This window comes from Lonchura striata, chromosome 3 (genome assembly GCF_046129695.1).
Source record: "Lonchura striata isolate bLonStr1 chromosome 3, bLonStr1.mat, whole genome shotgun sequence".
In the NCBI taxonomy this organism is placed as follows: domain Eukaryota; kingdom Metazoa; phylum Chordata; class Aves; order Passeriformes; family Estrildidae; genus Lonchura; species Lonchura striata.
The window spans coordinates 19,760,154-19,774,730 of NC_134605.1; the positions used below are offsets into that span (position 1 = coordinate 19,760,154).

The 14,577-nt window shown below is 40.2% G+C and overlaps 1 protein-coding gene across 1 annotated transcript in view; it reads left to right on the forward strand.

The window, feature by feature from the left end:
* Positions 1-14,577, forward strand: part of ALK (ALK receptor tyrosine kinase) — a 306,102-nt gene that overhangs the window by 239,521 nt on the left and 52,004 nt on the right. The window contains exon 9 of the mRNA XM_077781748.1: positions 6,453-6,622. Coding sequence (XP_077637874.1) covers positions 6,453-6,622 — 170 coding nt within the window. The remainder of the gene's footprint in view (positions 1-6,452; positions 6,623-14,577) is intronic.

Consider the following 14,577-nt stretch of genomic DNA (forward strand, 5'->3'; position numbering starts at 1 on the left):
TTCTGCCACACTGAGATTCCCCTCCTCTGAGTGGGAATCAGCTGGCATGTACAAGGCTGACAGGGCAAAGAGGAGCATGGGATGGATAGGCATTTCCTCATTTTGAAGAAGAAATCCATGTGTGTGTCATTAGAAGCTGTACTGGTGTTTGGGAACCTAGGAAACCACATAGCAATTAAATCCAAGGGAAGCGCTGCCATCTCAGGCACCACCCATGGCAAAACTAATTCCTTTGCTAGGTGTGCACAGTTTCCAAGCTATCATGGCCACCAACTCCTCAGTACTTCACAAAGAAGTCAGAGAGCTGGCAGAAGTGTTGCAGGTGCCCAGGGATTACTCACCTTTGTGTGGAAGCTGGAGACTCAGTTCTGACCCTCCATGTCTGAGACAACAAGGCAATCCCATCTTCCTCAGTCCAGCATTTTTTGCTGTACAGGTGCACTCATGTGTGCCGATTTGCTTTTCCTTCCATTTTTTAGAGATGTTCTCTGATGTCTTCATCCTCAGGCCTTGAAGAATGTTGTGGTACCTGTATATCATAGGAAACATGCCTGTTTCTTCCCAGAGTGTGTGGCTTGCTCTCATAAAGACATACAAGAGGCTGGTACAGTTGTACCTGCCTGGGCTGTAGTCTTGCATCTGTCCTGCAAGATTTCATTTTGTGGTGGGTTGTTACTACTCCTGCTTGGAAGTCACTCCAGAAACATGAGCAGTCTAGAGAATGATTTTGAGAAAGGCTCTGCTTTGCTCAGCTTGAGGGAATCTGTGACAGGATCTCAGTGGCACGCCTGATAAGTAAAAGCTGAGCTGCAGCTTTGGGGTGGGCTGTCAGAGAGAAGGAGAGGAAAAGCAGAGCTGCTGTTCCTGCATGGGGGTGAATTTGAAATTAGCCTTAAATGGTATTGCATGCACCTCCATAGAGGAAGGTGACTGCAAGAGGGACTGCTTTGTGATTAGGAACCAGATTGTTTCATTTTCCTGGTAGGCTCTAAGTCAAACATTTTAAAGGGTATAGTTGTGCTGGAGAACAATACAAACAGAGTCCTGTGGTAGTAAATGTGCTTTGTGCTTTTGGCTGTGTTTAAAATAATGAAAATATTTTTCTGATGCTATTTGGACATTTCAACTAGCTGTTTCTTGAAAGCCACCATTATGTTATGTAAGTTAGTACTAAACTGGGTCAGATTTCTTTAACATCTGAAATTATTTTTGAATATAAATGTACTCTCTCTGAAAAAATAAATATAACATGTTGATGTAGAACAGTATAGTTGAAGTTTGCCTTCTCACTCAGATTTACAGATATAAAGATGTTTTCATCCTCTCTGTTTATTAATTCAGTTCTCTTTTCTATACAGAAGTGCTGCAATTTTTTCAAGGCATGTAAGTCAATAATATAAATCATTCCTTGAGTGCATTCTGAGCCCCATGCTTACACCTGCAGAGTGTGTCTCTTTTTCTCCTCTACTCCTTGAGCTTTAAATAACTTAGAAGCCTACATGGTAATAACATTGACACTGAAAATTTACAAGCATGAAAAATGCAATGTAGATAAGCCTCTAGCTCAGCTTTTCATGTGCTTTATTTGGCAGAATATTCTTATCATACTTTTTATTTTAAAATGTTGCTTTTTTAAATCTGTACAGCTTATTTACTGTTTTCTGTCTTCTCTTGCTCCCTTTCCCACCTGGCTTTTGTGTCATTGGAGCAGAGGGTCTATAGCATCTGAAATCTCTTGAATGATGGTCATTCCACAGTCCTCTGACAGTAAAATTCTGAACACTTTCTCTTTTATTGTTGCTTTTATTTTTCTTTGTCTGTTTTCTGAAATAAAGCAAGAAATAATGTGAGAATAAACTGTGGGAGAATCTGTAGCTATAATACTTGAGATTCTCTTGCCCGGCTGGGCATTTTAAAGTTATGTAATCAGATCAGTTAATTATAATTCTATCATTTACAAAAGGTTTTTGCTTTCACACCTGAGTCCTCATCTAAAGCAGAAGTGTAGACTTCTGCGGACTACAAGAGAGTTTTATCATGCATTGTTGTAGATCTGGCCAAAGACCAGGAACAAGACCTTTTGATCCTCTTTATTATTCATAAGAGTCCAAGCCTGAATTGCTGAACAGTGGTAATAGATGTCTTTGCTTGTACTGTTGTGTGCAGCCATTTCTCATTTCTAGTAAGAAAAAAATATCATCAGTATGATAAACTTCACATGTCAAAGGTAGCTCATATTCATGTACAAAGCTTACTGAGACTTGGCAAAGGTGTCTGCAGCTATTGCCTAATTCTGTGTAAATCATATTCCAATTTGCCTCTTTGGTTTCTCCTCAACAATGAGGTGTTTTTCAAGCTTCTTTAATACCTGAGTTACATTTACTGGGTCAGTGCATTCACAGCTGAAAACAATTTCTACTGTTTCCCTTCCAGTGAAGAAGACCCAAGGAAACAGTAATTATTTTTAGGAGAATAAAAATGTCTACATTTCAAGAATCCACTGTTCTTTGTCAGGCAAATTTTGAGCAATTCCTTTGACCAAACATCATGGAGGGGGGGGAGCAAGGACTTGGGGGCATCATCTGGCCAGCAACATAAGGTGTTGCTGGCCAGAGAGACACCAGTGAGGTCCAACTACTGCAGTTCCTTGGGAGCAAAATGCCTGTAGACTCTTCTCTGTCTTCTTAAAAATACTTGACTCCAAGCGCTGTTTCAAGTATGTTTTTCTTTTCCAGTTCCTTTTTTCACTTGTATTAAAGATGGCCAAGTACGTATTCCTGCCAGGTAGGACCATAATGCTAATAGTCAGCATCACTGTCATGCAGAAAGAGAGGAAAAAGAAACAGCAGCTCTCCAGAGTGTCGCTGCAGAATGTTTTATTTATGCTGCTGCAAGTGTCTCTCATTGGTCCTCGGTCAGGCATCTCAGAGATAGTTTATGCTGGAATATTTCTGGCCATTAAAGTAGATTCACAGGTGTCAGCAAGTTCAAACTTCACCCAGAAAGTTCTTGGTATTTTGTTTCTCTTTTTTTTGCATAAGGAAGTAAAATGGAAGTCTCAGTTCTCAAGTGGTCTTGAAATTATGCACCTTGTGCTGGAAAATCTACCTTCTTTGTTTTATTTCACCTGCCAAGCCCTGTTGATATTGATAAGGATTAGTTTTTTGGGTTTTTTTTCATTCTGGGATGAATTGAGTCTCCTGTTTGTCAGTTCAGAAATTCCACCAACTCAGAGGCTAAGGGGACTCTCAGAAGGCATCCTTCCAGATGGTGTTTGCAGTATAGTACATGTAGCCATCTGACCTGAGTTTTGCCTCAATATGCTGTGTATTTACCATGGGCTCTCCCTCCTGTTCATTTTCCCCAGATCAGTTTAAACCATTTCATTTACTGAGTCCGTGGGTTTGCATATGAACAGCTGATCACCAGCTCTGGTGGGTTCTAAAGCCAGAAAACAAGGTGCCATTGAGCCACTTCCTACCTTCTATGCTTAATTAATTTCTCAGTGATGTTTCTAGCTTCCGAATATTTTGCTGCTAGTTTAACACAGAGGGAGATGTTTGATGCATAATGTTGGGGTATTCCACCAACAGCCCAGATTTAGATTTTTCCAAATGTGCCACTGCTCTACTTGCAGGGCGCGCTGTGGATGTAGTGCCATCTGCCATCATTGATGCTGTATTCTGCAGAATGAATGCCAGCCTCATTCAGAAGTCTTTACTATGGTATCCAGCTCATCATCTGCTCTGGTTCACTTCAGCAGGTGTGAAAAGACCTGGACTGCCCTGCTGTGAAGCTTAGAAACCATGGAAATCACAGCCAAAAATGCCCATTTGGACACAGTGCCAGTCGATTCACTCAGAGCCAGTTCATTAGAGTTTGCATATTGCACTTTGCCAATGAGCTGATCTCCCACATCTACTGCCAGCTACTTCTTTCCTTCAAACAGCTGACATGTGTGCAAAGGCATTCATTCCAATTCATCAATTGCTTCAGCTTTTGCTCTAGTGTTATGCTAACAGCTATCAAAGGCTTGCTCTTCCCTCACTCCTGACCATGTAGATGTTGCCTCTTAACTTCTGGCAGGTCTCCAGAACAGACAGAGGTCTCAAAGCTTCTGCCTAGTGGGAGCTTTACCTCTCAAATTTTAAACTACCAAAATGGCACAGTGAAGTTGCTCCAACTCACCTGTATTAAAAATGTTACGTAGTGTGTTGAAGAGGGAGTTGGCACTTGGGTCCTGAAAGTGGACATGTGGACTCTTCAGTAAGAGGTGTTGCTTTCTCTGGTATAAGTGTAGGGTTTTAAATATCTACTGGCATTCCAAACTTATTAAAACAAATAGTTAAGTCCTGGCCAATTTCCTCAAGGAAAATTACTTTACTGAGTCTGAAACATATAAATTTTCACTTTAAATTCACACTAAAAATGCCTCACTTTGTCAGCATTTGAAAATATAGACTACCCAGCAAGCTCCTTCTTCTTGGTTGTCACCTGTCAGGAGTAGCCATGCAGACACCAAGTTTGAAGGCATTAGCCTTCTGTACCATGAACATTTGTCAGCAGCCTCTGTTACCAGTGTTGTTTTTGGTTGCTGGATATCAGCTCAGCCCTCCTCCATGGCCATCATGCTGTGAATCTGAAATAGTTCCTGGCATCCTACTCGACTCTGCTTTTTCTCTCTGGTGTCTTGGAGGTGAAAATCCTCACACTTGATGCTGTGGTTTCCACTGCCTGACACTGTGGAAATAGCCATGGGACTCCATGAATTCTTTCCCAGAACTGTGGTGGGAGTGAGCTGGAAGTTAGACTTGACCACTGTCCAGACTTGACCAGCTTGTCCCCAGAAGTGCTGTGGGCACCTGTGATGGTTTGCTGGAACACTCGAAATCTCACACATCAATTTGGGATGTATGGCCAAAATTATGTAACAAAATGCTTTCACAGACACAAACTGGCATATCTGTTTGTACATTTATCAGTCCTTGGGTACAATGGATTCCAGGCAAGTCCAGTGATTTTTGGACTGGAGAGAGAGAAGAGACCCATCTAAATTTTTCAGTCTCTGTCACAGTTTTGCAGTATAAAGTCACTTCTTTCTCTGTAGCTTTGGAACAGGCAGACAAACTGTAGTGTTTACCCAGATTCAGAACTGATAATTAATATAATGGATATCCAGAATTTTGTTCCACCCACTCCAAAATTGTGATCATAAAATAGGACTAATAGCAACACTTCTGTCATTTTGATGCCTACATCTGATTTGGCTGCCAGAATAAACTTACACCATGACATAGGAACAGCAAGCAAACTTTAGCAGTTTTGTTTTATGCTGAGAAATGGATATGGATGTTATGTGCTATCAAAGCAAGGAAGTAATGTTATCAGGTGTTCCTTTGTAAAATACAAACTGAATTCCGAGCCTCCTGGCTTTGGTGGTGGCTTTGAAGTGCTAAAAAATAGAGTGCTTTATTTAATATGTATGGATACAAGACACTGTGCTGAACACTTTCTTGTGTCCAAAACATCCATTGTTAATGTAGCTTTAATAAACTCAATCCTTCAGCATTCTCACCTCTACTGGTTATTGAGATGAAACCCAGCTCCTGAATATAAGATATATGGGTATTTTACTTGTGCTCTTTACCAACAAAGGGCTAGCTCCTCTTCTTTTTTGCAAGAAAATAAGAAGACTATGTTCATATACTGTAGATTGTGAGGCTAGCCTGATGTGAAAAATTGTTTTTCTTTTTTTACAATGAGAGAGAGAAAGTCATAAAATGAGAAAACTACATGAAATAATTTTACATACGGGGATAAATGCATAGAAATGGATTCAATTACATTATCATAACAAAAATGTTAGAAAAATGGTTCCCTGAAGTATTTTAATTAATAAAAAACCCACCAAATTATTACTAAACTTTAATTGAAAAATCTGCAGAAACTTGGATGGGAAGTAAAAACTGATTTTTGAAAAGAGTATCTGGGGGATGAGGATGTGATTACTAGTGATGCCTGCTTATTGCAGGCTTCTCCTTGTGTTTTTTGCTGCTACTGATGATGGAATATAAAAATTTATTACTGAATACATTGTTAGTCTTAACTTGAATCTCTTAGGTGGCATCTTAGGGGAGTGTAGTCTTTGTACTGCTCACAATATAAGTATGATCTTATCCCTGTAAAATTAGCCACATATGTGAAAACTAAAAAGGACTGTTTAGACTCAACTTTACAAAGCGAAAACAAAAAGGGCCAGTAGTTTCAATGTTTAATAGCATATACTGACTATTACAGGCTTCCACATCCATGGAATTTCCTAAAGGGATTATATAAGGATGGGAAAATCAACTTTTTTGGTGATTGGAAAGCAAGGAAAGAGCAGTTGAGAACTTTGTTAACTTTTGAATAAAGTTTGTGATGTTTAATCTCATATGTTCCATTTCTTCTAGCTACGAATGTCATGGCTCATCCAGGGTGTCTTGCTGGGAAATGTATCCCTGGTGCTGGTCGAGAACAAGACAGGAAAGGAGCAGAGCTGGACATTCTGGCACCCTGAGAACAGCGAGGGTTTGGGAATATGGCAGTGGATGATCTTACCTCTCCCAGAGATACTGGATAGGTATGAGTCTTCTCATTATCCTGCATGATGATCAGTCCTGTCAGCACTAGGTACCCAGCAATGAAAATGGCCAGCACTGCTCCTGGAAGCTGTTCCCTCAAGCAGAAATGCTTTGTCCTCTGTGAGGACAATCTTCTGGTGGAAGCAGACAATGAAAATAACTGACTATTTTGGCCAAAACACACAATTTTGTAACTCCCAAGTCAAAGTCTTGGTTCAAAAACTGATTCCATGGGTAGTCTATAGCAAGGTGTTTGAACTTCTGTGTCTCCATTTCATTGACTGGGAACCACTCTCTTTGCGTACCGTGTTCTGTTGCACGTGTGGTGCTCTCTCGTGGTTTGCTAGAGTTGGGTGTGAGCTCCATAGCTGATATTTTTTCTGGTTATCAAAGCCCCTGGTGGTCAATGTGTCTTGCTCTGAGGATGAAGAGGTGGGAAAAGAGCCTGCTGCAAAATCAGACAAGAATCCATCTGATGGATCATCCTTTGTGTTAGCTGTAGCAGAAGCTCATCCTGATAAAGGGCTGTGCCAGTCGTGGCTCTATTCTGGCTTTAAGCATAGAAGGTTTCTCTGGTAGCATATATTTATTTAGAGTATTGTTTTAGCTGTTTCTTGCCAGTTTTTTTTTAAGGGAATACTCTCTTCCAGTGTTTACTTTTAATGTGTGATGCTTCTAGAGAAGGCACAGAAATACTTCACCTCCTGCTGCCCTGCCCCTTAGGCTGCAAGATGCATCTACCATCTGTGTCATGAGCACTGGTGTCCCTTGTCTTTTTGGAAACCTGTGCCCTAGAAATAATGGATTTCATTAAGGGGTAGTTTGCCTTCTCAGAACTTTGAACAAACATTATATGAAAATGTCTTTTATCTTCCCGGTACTTGGGGATGCACATAAGCTGCAAATACAGCAAGGACACTGCCAACGCTTTGGTCCTGAATGTATAATTAATATGTGTGCGTCAAAGATTTTAAAAATGCCAGCATTAACCTTATTTTGCAGCCACTGGTAAAGCACCATTTGTAAAAATACCTGGTTGCTTCATTCCCTTCAGCTGTGTTTCCTTTGAAGAATGGTTTATTTTGCTATTATTATTTATGTGATTTATTTCCTAGTGTTGCCAGGGGAATGTTTTGTACCTGAATTATTCTGTACCCTTGTACTATTGCCTTCCTTTAAATTCTCTCTGCTTGCACAGTCAGGCAGAGAACACTTTGATCTTAGGAGTCAGGCTAGTGGTGCTTCATGAGAAATCATGGATTCAGCTGATAACACAGTGCTGACTGTTATGTATAAGGTGATGACACGCTTACTTCCCATTGCTTACAGAGAAAGACAGATGGGTTCCCTGAAGGAAGGGAGTTTGTTGGAGGTTAAGACATAAGCAAGGAAAACTTTGAAGTTTTGGTGTCTCTTGAAAAGTTTTTGGCCTTATTTATTCACAGAAACTGCACTATGTTAATGAATTTTTCTTCTAAGATTGATTTAATTGAAACCAATCCTTCCTGTGAAGAAAGAAGAGACTTGAAAATACTGCAAGTATCTTTCTTACCATCTCAAAACCTGTTTCTTAGGAAATCTGGACTGGTTTACAGATTAGGAAGGAATTCTATGGAAGTATGCACCAAAATGGTACTGGTGAGACTCCAGTATGTAAATGGAGATGAATGACAGTTTTATTGAACTGTAAGGAGTAGTTAATTGAACACAGTGCTGGTGCTGCTGAAAGCTTGCTGTGTCTGTCTTTTTCTAAGTGGTTCCTGTGTCAGAAGCTGTGAGAGTCTGTTACAACCACGATGTTGCAAATACTCCTACAGGAGGAGCTGAAAGTTTAAATCACCTCAGAAGTAAAGCTCTTGAGTAAAGCACACCAGGGTGCCAGTTTCATACAAAATTAAAGCACATTCCATTGTGACTGGGAAACTGAATGGAAAGTGTTATTAATAACAAGATAGCACACTCTAAAACTGCTCAAAAGCATGCTTGTTTTAAAGCTGCTTTGCCATAATTTCCATGTTTGGCTTACAGCACTTCAAAGTATCATTAGGAAGACTTCCAAGAAATTAGATCAGCTCTATCTTTAGAAACAGACATTTCTTAAATGTTTGATATCCCTCAGGCTGTTGGGAGAAATTATACTTTGGCAGAAAATCACAGCTAGAACATTTCAGGTGAATTGGCAATAAGAGAAAATAGGGAGGAGTAAGACAAAGAAGTAAAATTGTGACTGAGGAATGGTAGATTTCCAGCTCTGTTAGCCTGGGCAACCTCGGACACATGCAATCATAATTTCACCCTGTGTGAGGTCTTACCTCTTCTGCATGGACGTGAAAGAAGATGAAGTGCTGGCACTTTTACATCTTCCTGAAGTTACCTACCTGCTTTTGTTCTGGCAGAAGTTAGCAGAACAATCCTGAGAGCTCATGTGTTGTGTTGATCAACAGAGTTGATGAAGAGAGTTGTAGCCCAATTCCAAATGCTCGGTGCATGGGGGAGGAAGGGGCAAGGGCATGGTCAGGGATGTGCCATCAAAGCAGCTACAACTAAAGAAGCCAGTCATCCAGCTCCTTAAATTGTTGGGTGAGCAGGTTGTGCCTACCAGAGGTGAAAGGCAGCACCTCCAGAGGGGCTGCATTTTAAGTTGCCAGTGAGATATACTCAACATGAATGAACAATCCTTGCTGTGATTTGTTATCCCCTGTAGAGCCACTTACCTCTCTCTAAAGAGATTATCTGCAAATCAAATAATCTGCACAAATTAGTGAAAGCTAGAGAAATGGTTATTTGTACTTACTGGAATTTACACATTAGTGCAATAGTACAATATTTGGATTGAGGGTAGAGTAGAGAAGCATCTTATTGTAAGATTGTTTTACTTGATGGAAAACTACTATTTGTTTTCCAGTGAAAAGTAATGAACCTGTCAAGGGTTGTTCTTTTTCAGCTTCACAGAAATGCAAGTAGGAAACAGTCTTGAAAACTATGTTGTAGCTGGTAGTTTAGGCTTTCTTTTTGAATATATTTGCTTTTAGTTAATACATGTGAATTTAAATTTTAGTAATTATAATATTGTGGGAATGTGACAGCAAGAGCAAACAGAAGCTTGATGTAATTGAAGATGAGTGATTTGTGTAGCTAATAATTAGACATTCTGTTAGTTAAACAGTGTGGTCAAGGTACAGCACACAGATAAAATACAATCACATGTAACTAAGTGATTCTCTGGAGCTTGCTCTAGGCTGGTGCTCATTATCACCAACACTTAGCAACTGTTTGCTACACAGCATGAGAGGTGGAAAAGGATTAACTCTAATAGGCTGAAGTCTGACTGGAAAATTAATGCTTTAAGAAACAAGTTTTAAATCTCTTGATTTTTGCTCCCTTGATGAAGCGGAGGCCAGCCATGTGCAGCAGCATGTAGACTAAAAGTTCTCAGAGATCTTCCACCACCTGGCTGAAGTTGCCTGGAAGTAGATTCCATGTGAGCCAGCCCAGCCCAGCTCTGGATTTTTAAGGCCTCTATTCTTTTACTAACCCTGTCCTTTTCTTTAAAAATATTTCACCGTAACCTCTGTAAGGGGAATCTGGTAAATTCAGTATCTAATATTAATAGTAACCTGTCCCACCTCATGACAGAAGAAGACTGTATGGAAATATAAAAATAATTTAAATGTGTTTACTAGTTAGAAAGGTTTCTTTGGTTTCCCTTCTTCTTGAGTTCAATTTTTTTGGCATTACAACATCTAAGTTTTTATCCAGTCTTTATTAGTAGTGGCCAGATGGAGGAAGGAATAAGAGGAGGTTTGTAGAAATTAAATTTTCAGTCATGAATAGAAGCACCATTTGCCTTGTCACTGATAGCAAGGCCCAGGTCATGTCCTTCTAGCAGGGAAGCATGTTCAGAAAGTGAAAAACCAATTTTCTTTTGGTCCCATAGTGCTCAGAGAGTTTCAAAATTATTTTCTTGCTTATGACCTTCTCCTGAACACAGAATTTTATTATGTTGGAAGGGATCAGTAAGGTGACTTACCTGGAAGGCTGGGTAAGGATGAGAGCTTCCTGAAGAAGAAAGCAGAAAGGCCTACAGACAGCAGTTACCTCAGAGGGTAATATTCTCTTGCAACAAGTCAGAATTCATGTCCCAACCACTGCACTTTCTATTTTGGTTTAACTGGCTTCATTACCTATTCCAATTTTGCTGACTTGCTGGGTTTTTACAAACTGCACTGGCTCTCATTAGGTTTTGGTTTCCATATCCATGTGGGATTCCCTTTCAGTCCATGGGAGTGAGATTGTCTGCTCTGTCTGGCTCCCTCAGCAGCTCTGCTCTCAATGGCAACCACAGCACAGCCACAGCAGTAGAAAGAAATGGTCTCATCCCATACCCCTCTATCTCCACCAGCTGAGGCTAAGCACTCTTCTTGTCCAGTAATTTTTCTTGAAAGACAGAGCAATTCTGTCTTTCCCTCTCACTCCTTTCAGAATTTATTTATAAATTTCTGAGTGTCATGTTTCCCATTTGGAAAGAAAAGGAAAAGGAAGGTTCTAGGCAATATTTTTGACCCAGGGGCCTGTTTATCTCATGTTATTCCTGAATTTTCTTCCCATTCTTTAAGAAGAAACGGGGACCCTGCACACAAGGTAGTCATGTGTCTGCCTACACATTACCGTGTATATATTAATTCACAGAATATTCTGTGAATATATATTAATTGGTCACATCTGCACCCAGATCTTTTCAGTCTGTCTAACATCCACCCTACAAGCCCAGGCTGTGTTGTCCTGAAGTAGCCACACATTACTTTGTTAAAAGATCACTGCTCTCATGCCCTCTAGCATTAATTATGTCTGTCTGTGGCTGTCCTACTTCTGAAAGAGTTATTCTGAAAATGTTGTCCTGTGCATCTGAAAAGGAGGTTTTGGTGACAGTGTGTGCAGAGTACCTGAGACAGATTTTGTACATGCATAGCTGCCTTTAATAACACCTTTGAATCTCAATCTTTATTACTGTCTATTAAGTAACTTCCTGCGTGGCAATTCTGTCACTGTAACTGAGTTTGGCTAACATGCTTGTATTTCTCCAAATAATCTTATTTCCTCTAAATGTGTCTTTTATCCCAAATAGTGAGTATTCCTTTGTGAAGTGAGCTAACAATGCATCATTTGTAACAGAGAAGTTAATGGGAACCCAAATGTAATAAGGGTTAGTGACCTGAAATTTCTCCATTCTGTGAATACCTTGGTCTCAAGCAGGTTCAGCTGTAATTATTTTAGCTAGGTAGGGAGAGAAATCATCTCCATCAGAGGCAAAACATTAGCAGTTATGAAATGAGGTTTGTACATACAGACACGCTGTGTTCGTGTCACTGCATGGGGGACTGAGTACAGAGGAGATTAACGCTCAATCTTGGTTAATAATCCCTGTCTTTTATGATCAAAAGGAAAAAAAATAATGATTATGAGGCTTTCTAAAATAATGGCATGAAGGCAGCTGCCTGAGTCTGGATAGTGAAAACCTGAACTGTCTATATGAGCCAGGGACAATATTTAGGTGAAATTCAGAGTAGTTACTGAAGGGAGGGAGCTGCAGAATTTGCACAAAATCAGCTTGCAGAATCTTCAATGCAATGAGAATGGGGTTTTTATTTCCCTTTCATCAGAAGAAGATGGAATACATGCAAAATCTTACATTTGTGTGCAATGAAGATGTAGGGATAGATGATGTGAGCAAAAGGGTTTGTCCTCATGGAGGCTATACCAACATAGCTGTAAATACATCCTCACACTTTTAATTCTGCATTTCCCTCTCTAATAAGCCCCAGATATCTTGGGGAGAACCAGTCTTCTGTTAGAATCAAGGAAAAAAAGTAATCAAAAAGAATGAGCTGAACAGAAAACCCAGGGTGATGTGACAAAGCTCAGATACTGACCACATTGAAATAAAATCCAAGATTCAAAAAACCTGAGGAGTGGCAAAGGTTACAGACCAGAAGCTTTGATGTTGTCCTGTTTTGGTCAGGTTTAACTGAGTTAAATTATGCTTTCAAAGAACTGTTCATCTGGATTGATATTTCACAGATGGGACCAAAGATACAAACCAAAAAAAGCTCATTTTGTGTCATTTCTTTTCTGTGACTGAAATATTTGAGCAGTGGTCACCCTTGAGTGGTTTTTGAATGCATGTAAAATTTGTATCCTTCAAACAGAGGAGCTGATGTTCCCCAAAGAGGAGATTGAAAGGAGGAGAGGGAGGGTGTCCCCCTGGTACAGCATTTGCCTCAAACAGAATTTCTTTTAAAAAAGGCCTTTGTATGTTTTTGCTTTCACAGCTCAGCTAACACTCAGCTCTGCAGGGTGTAACTTGTACTTCCCAATTGTCATACATCTAAGGAATCCTCTTTCTTTCTGTGCTGCAGGTTGAGCAGGGCAAAAGGAGACACTTAAGAAGTCATTTCCACCAGTCCTCAAGTCGTAATTTTTCTAACATCCAAGTCATTAAAGTGTTTCACAGCTGCCATACTTTCATTCCTGTGAAGAAATCTAGCTTACAAACACAGACTTACTTGATGAGGATCTGGCTTCCCTGTGAAGAAGTTGCAGGGATTTATTAAGCCACAAAGTCATGACAAACTTGCCAGCAGTAATTTGGCTGCTCAGGAATATTCTTTCCTGCCCATTCACTGCAGCATCTGTGTTTGCAGTGGGTGTGTCTGGGCATGGCTGTGGACCAGTCTCTGCTGTGCTGGGGCCAGGGCAGATCCAGGGTGTGCAGGCAGCATTGCCCTCTCTGGTGTGTGCACAAGGAGCAGCTCGTGCTGATTGTCACCTCAGCGTTGTTCTGAGCCACTGCAGTAATGGCTGCTGCTGCTCCAGTGTCACCTCCCACCAAAGTCAGAGCGAATTATTTCATTGATTTCAGGGATCAAACAGAAAGAAAAAAAAAAAAAAAAGAGAGAGAGAAGGAGCAAGGGAATGAGATTGTCTGTGGGGTTTTTTCCATCTCACTGATGTGTGACATTTCCATCTTGAGTTTTGATTAAATTTCCCTTAATTAGCCCATTAAGCTAAAGCCACCAAAGCTAATGATTGAAATGTTGGTTAACTGATGATGTTTTTTCAATGGAATTTGAAAGACATCGTATTTCTAAATTAATAGTGGCATTAAACAAGGGAAGATAAAATGATGAACTATTTGTTGCAGAAATGCTGGTCTCAAGAGAAGGTTTGTACTGAAATTGCTTTCGTGTTAGCAAAAAATAAGATTAATAGGCAACCCAAGCAGCACTGATGGTCCTAATAGTGTTTAGCATTCACAGAATTTTTGTATTTTGGAGGTATTCCTGTAAATTTCTTTCATCCCTGATGAACTTGTGAAAATTTCTCAAGAGTTCTGGTTCCGGTGTTCCTGCAGGTGAAATCAGCGAGGCTGTCTCTTAACTTGAATGAACTGTAAAGAAAAGTAAAAAACGCCCTGTTGCGTTCTGATATGGGCATGTTACAAAGCACTCCCTTCAACAACAGAAATACTGGTTTGTATCATGCCTTCAAGGTCTTAGGAGCTGAACATTTGATAATTCTCATAAGAACAACCCTTTATTGATTGAAGAGGCACAACATGGAAAGTGCATCAATGCGTAACACCTTGGGGCATGAACCTTAGGAAATTGCCTGAAGATATTTTTAGAAGTGCTTCATTGCCTGGAGGCAGAAAGAAGGTGCATTGTAGTCTTTCATGAAGTATCTGTCTCTTATGCAGCACTGGAGGGAAAAGCTGAAAGAGAGCAATTGCTTGTTTGTCTTCGTAATTAATTTTGCCGCCTCCGTTTAACACCTTACAAAAATAAATTCACATCAAACTGTCCCCGTGTGCAAGTGGCATTTAGTGTGCACCCTGAGGAAATAGGCTGAGGCTCAAATGCACCAGAGGTGGTCCCTTCAATGCAGCACCAATGGT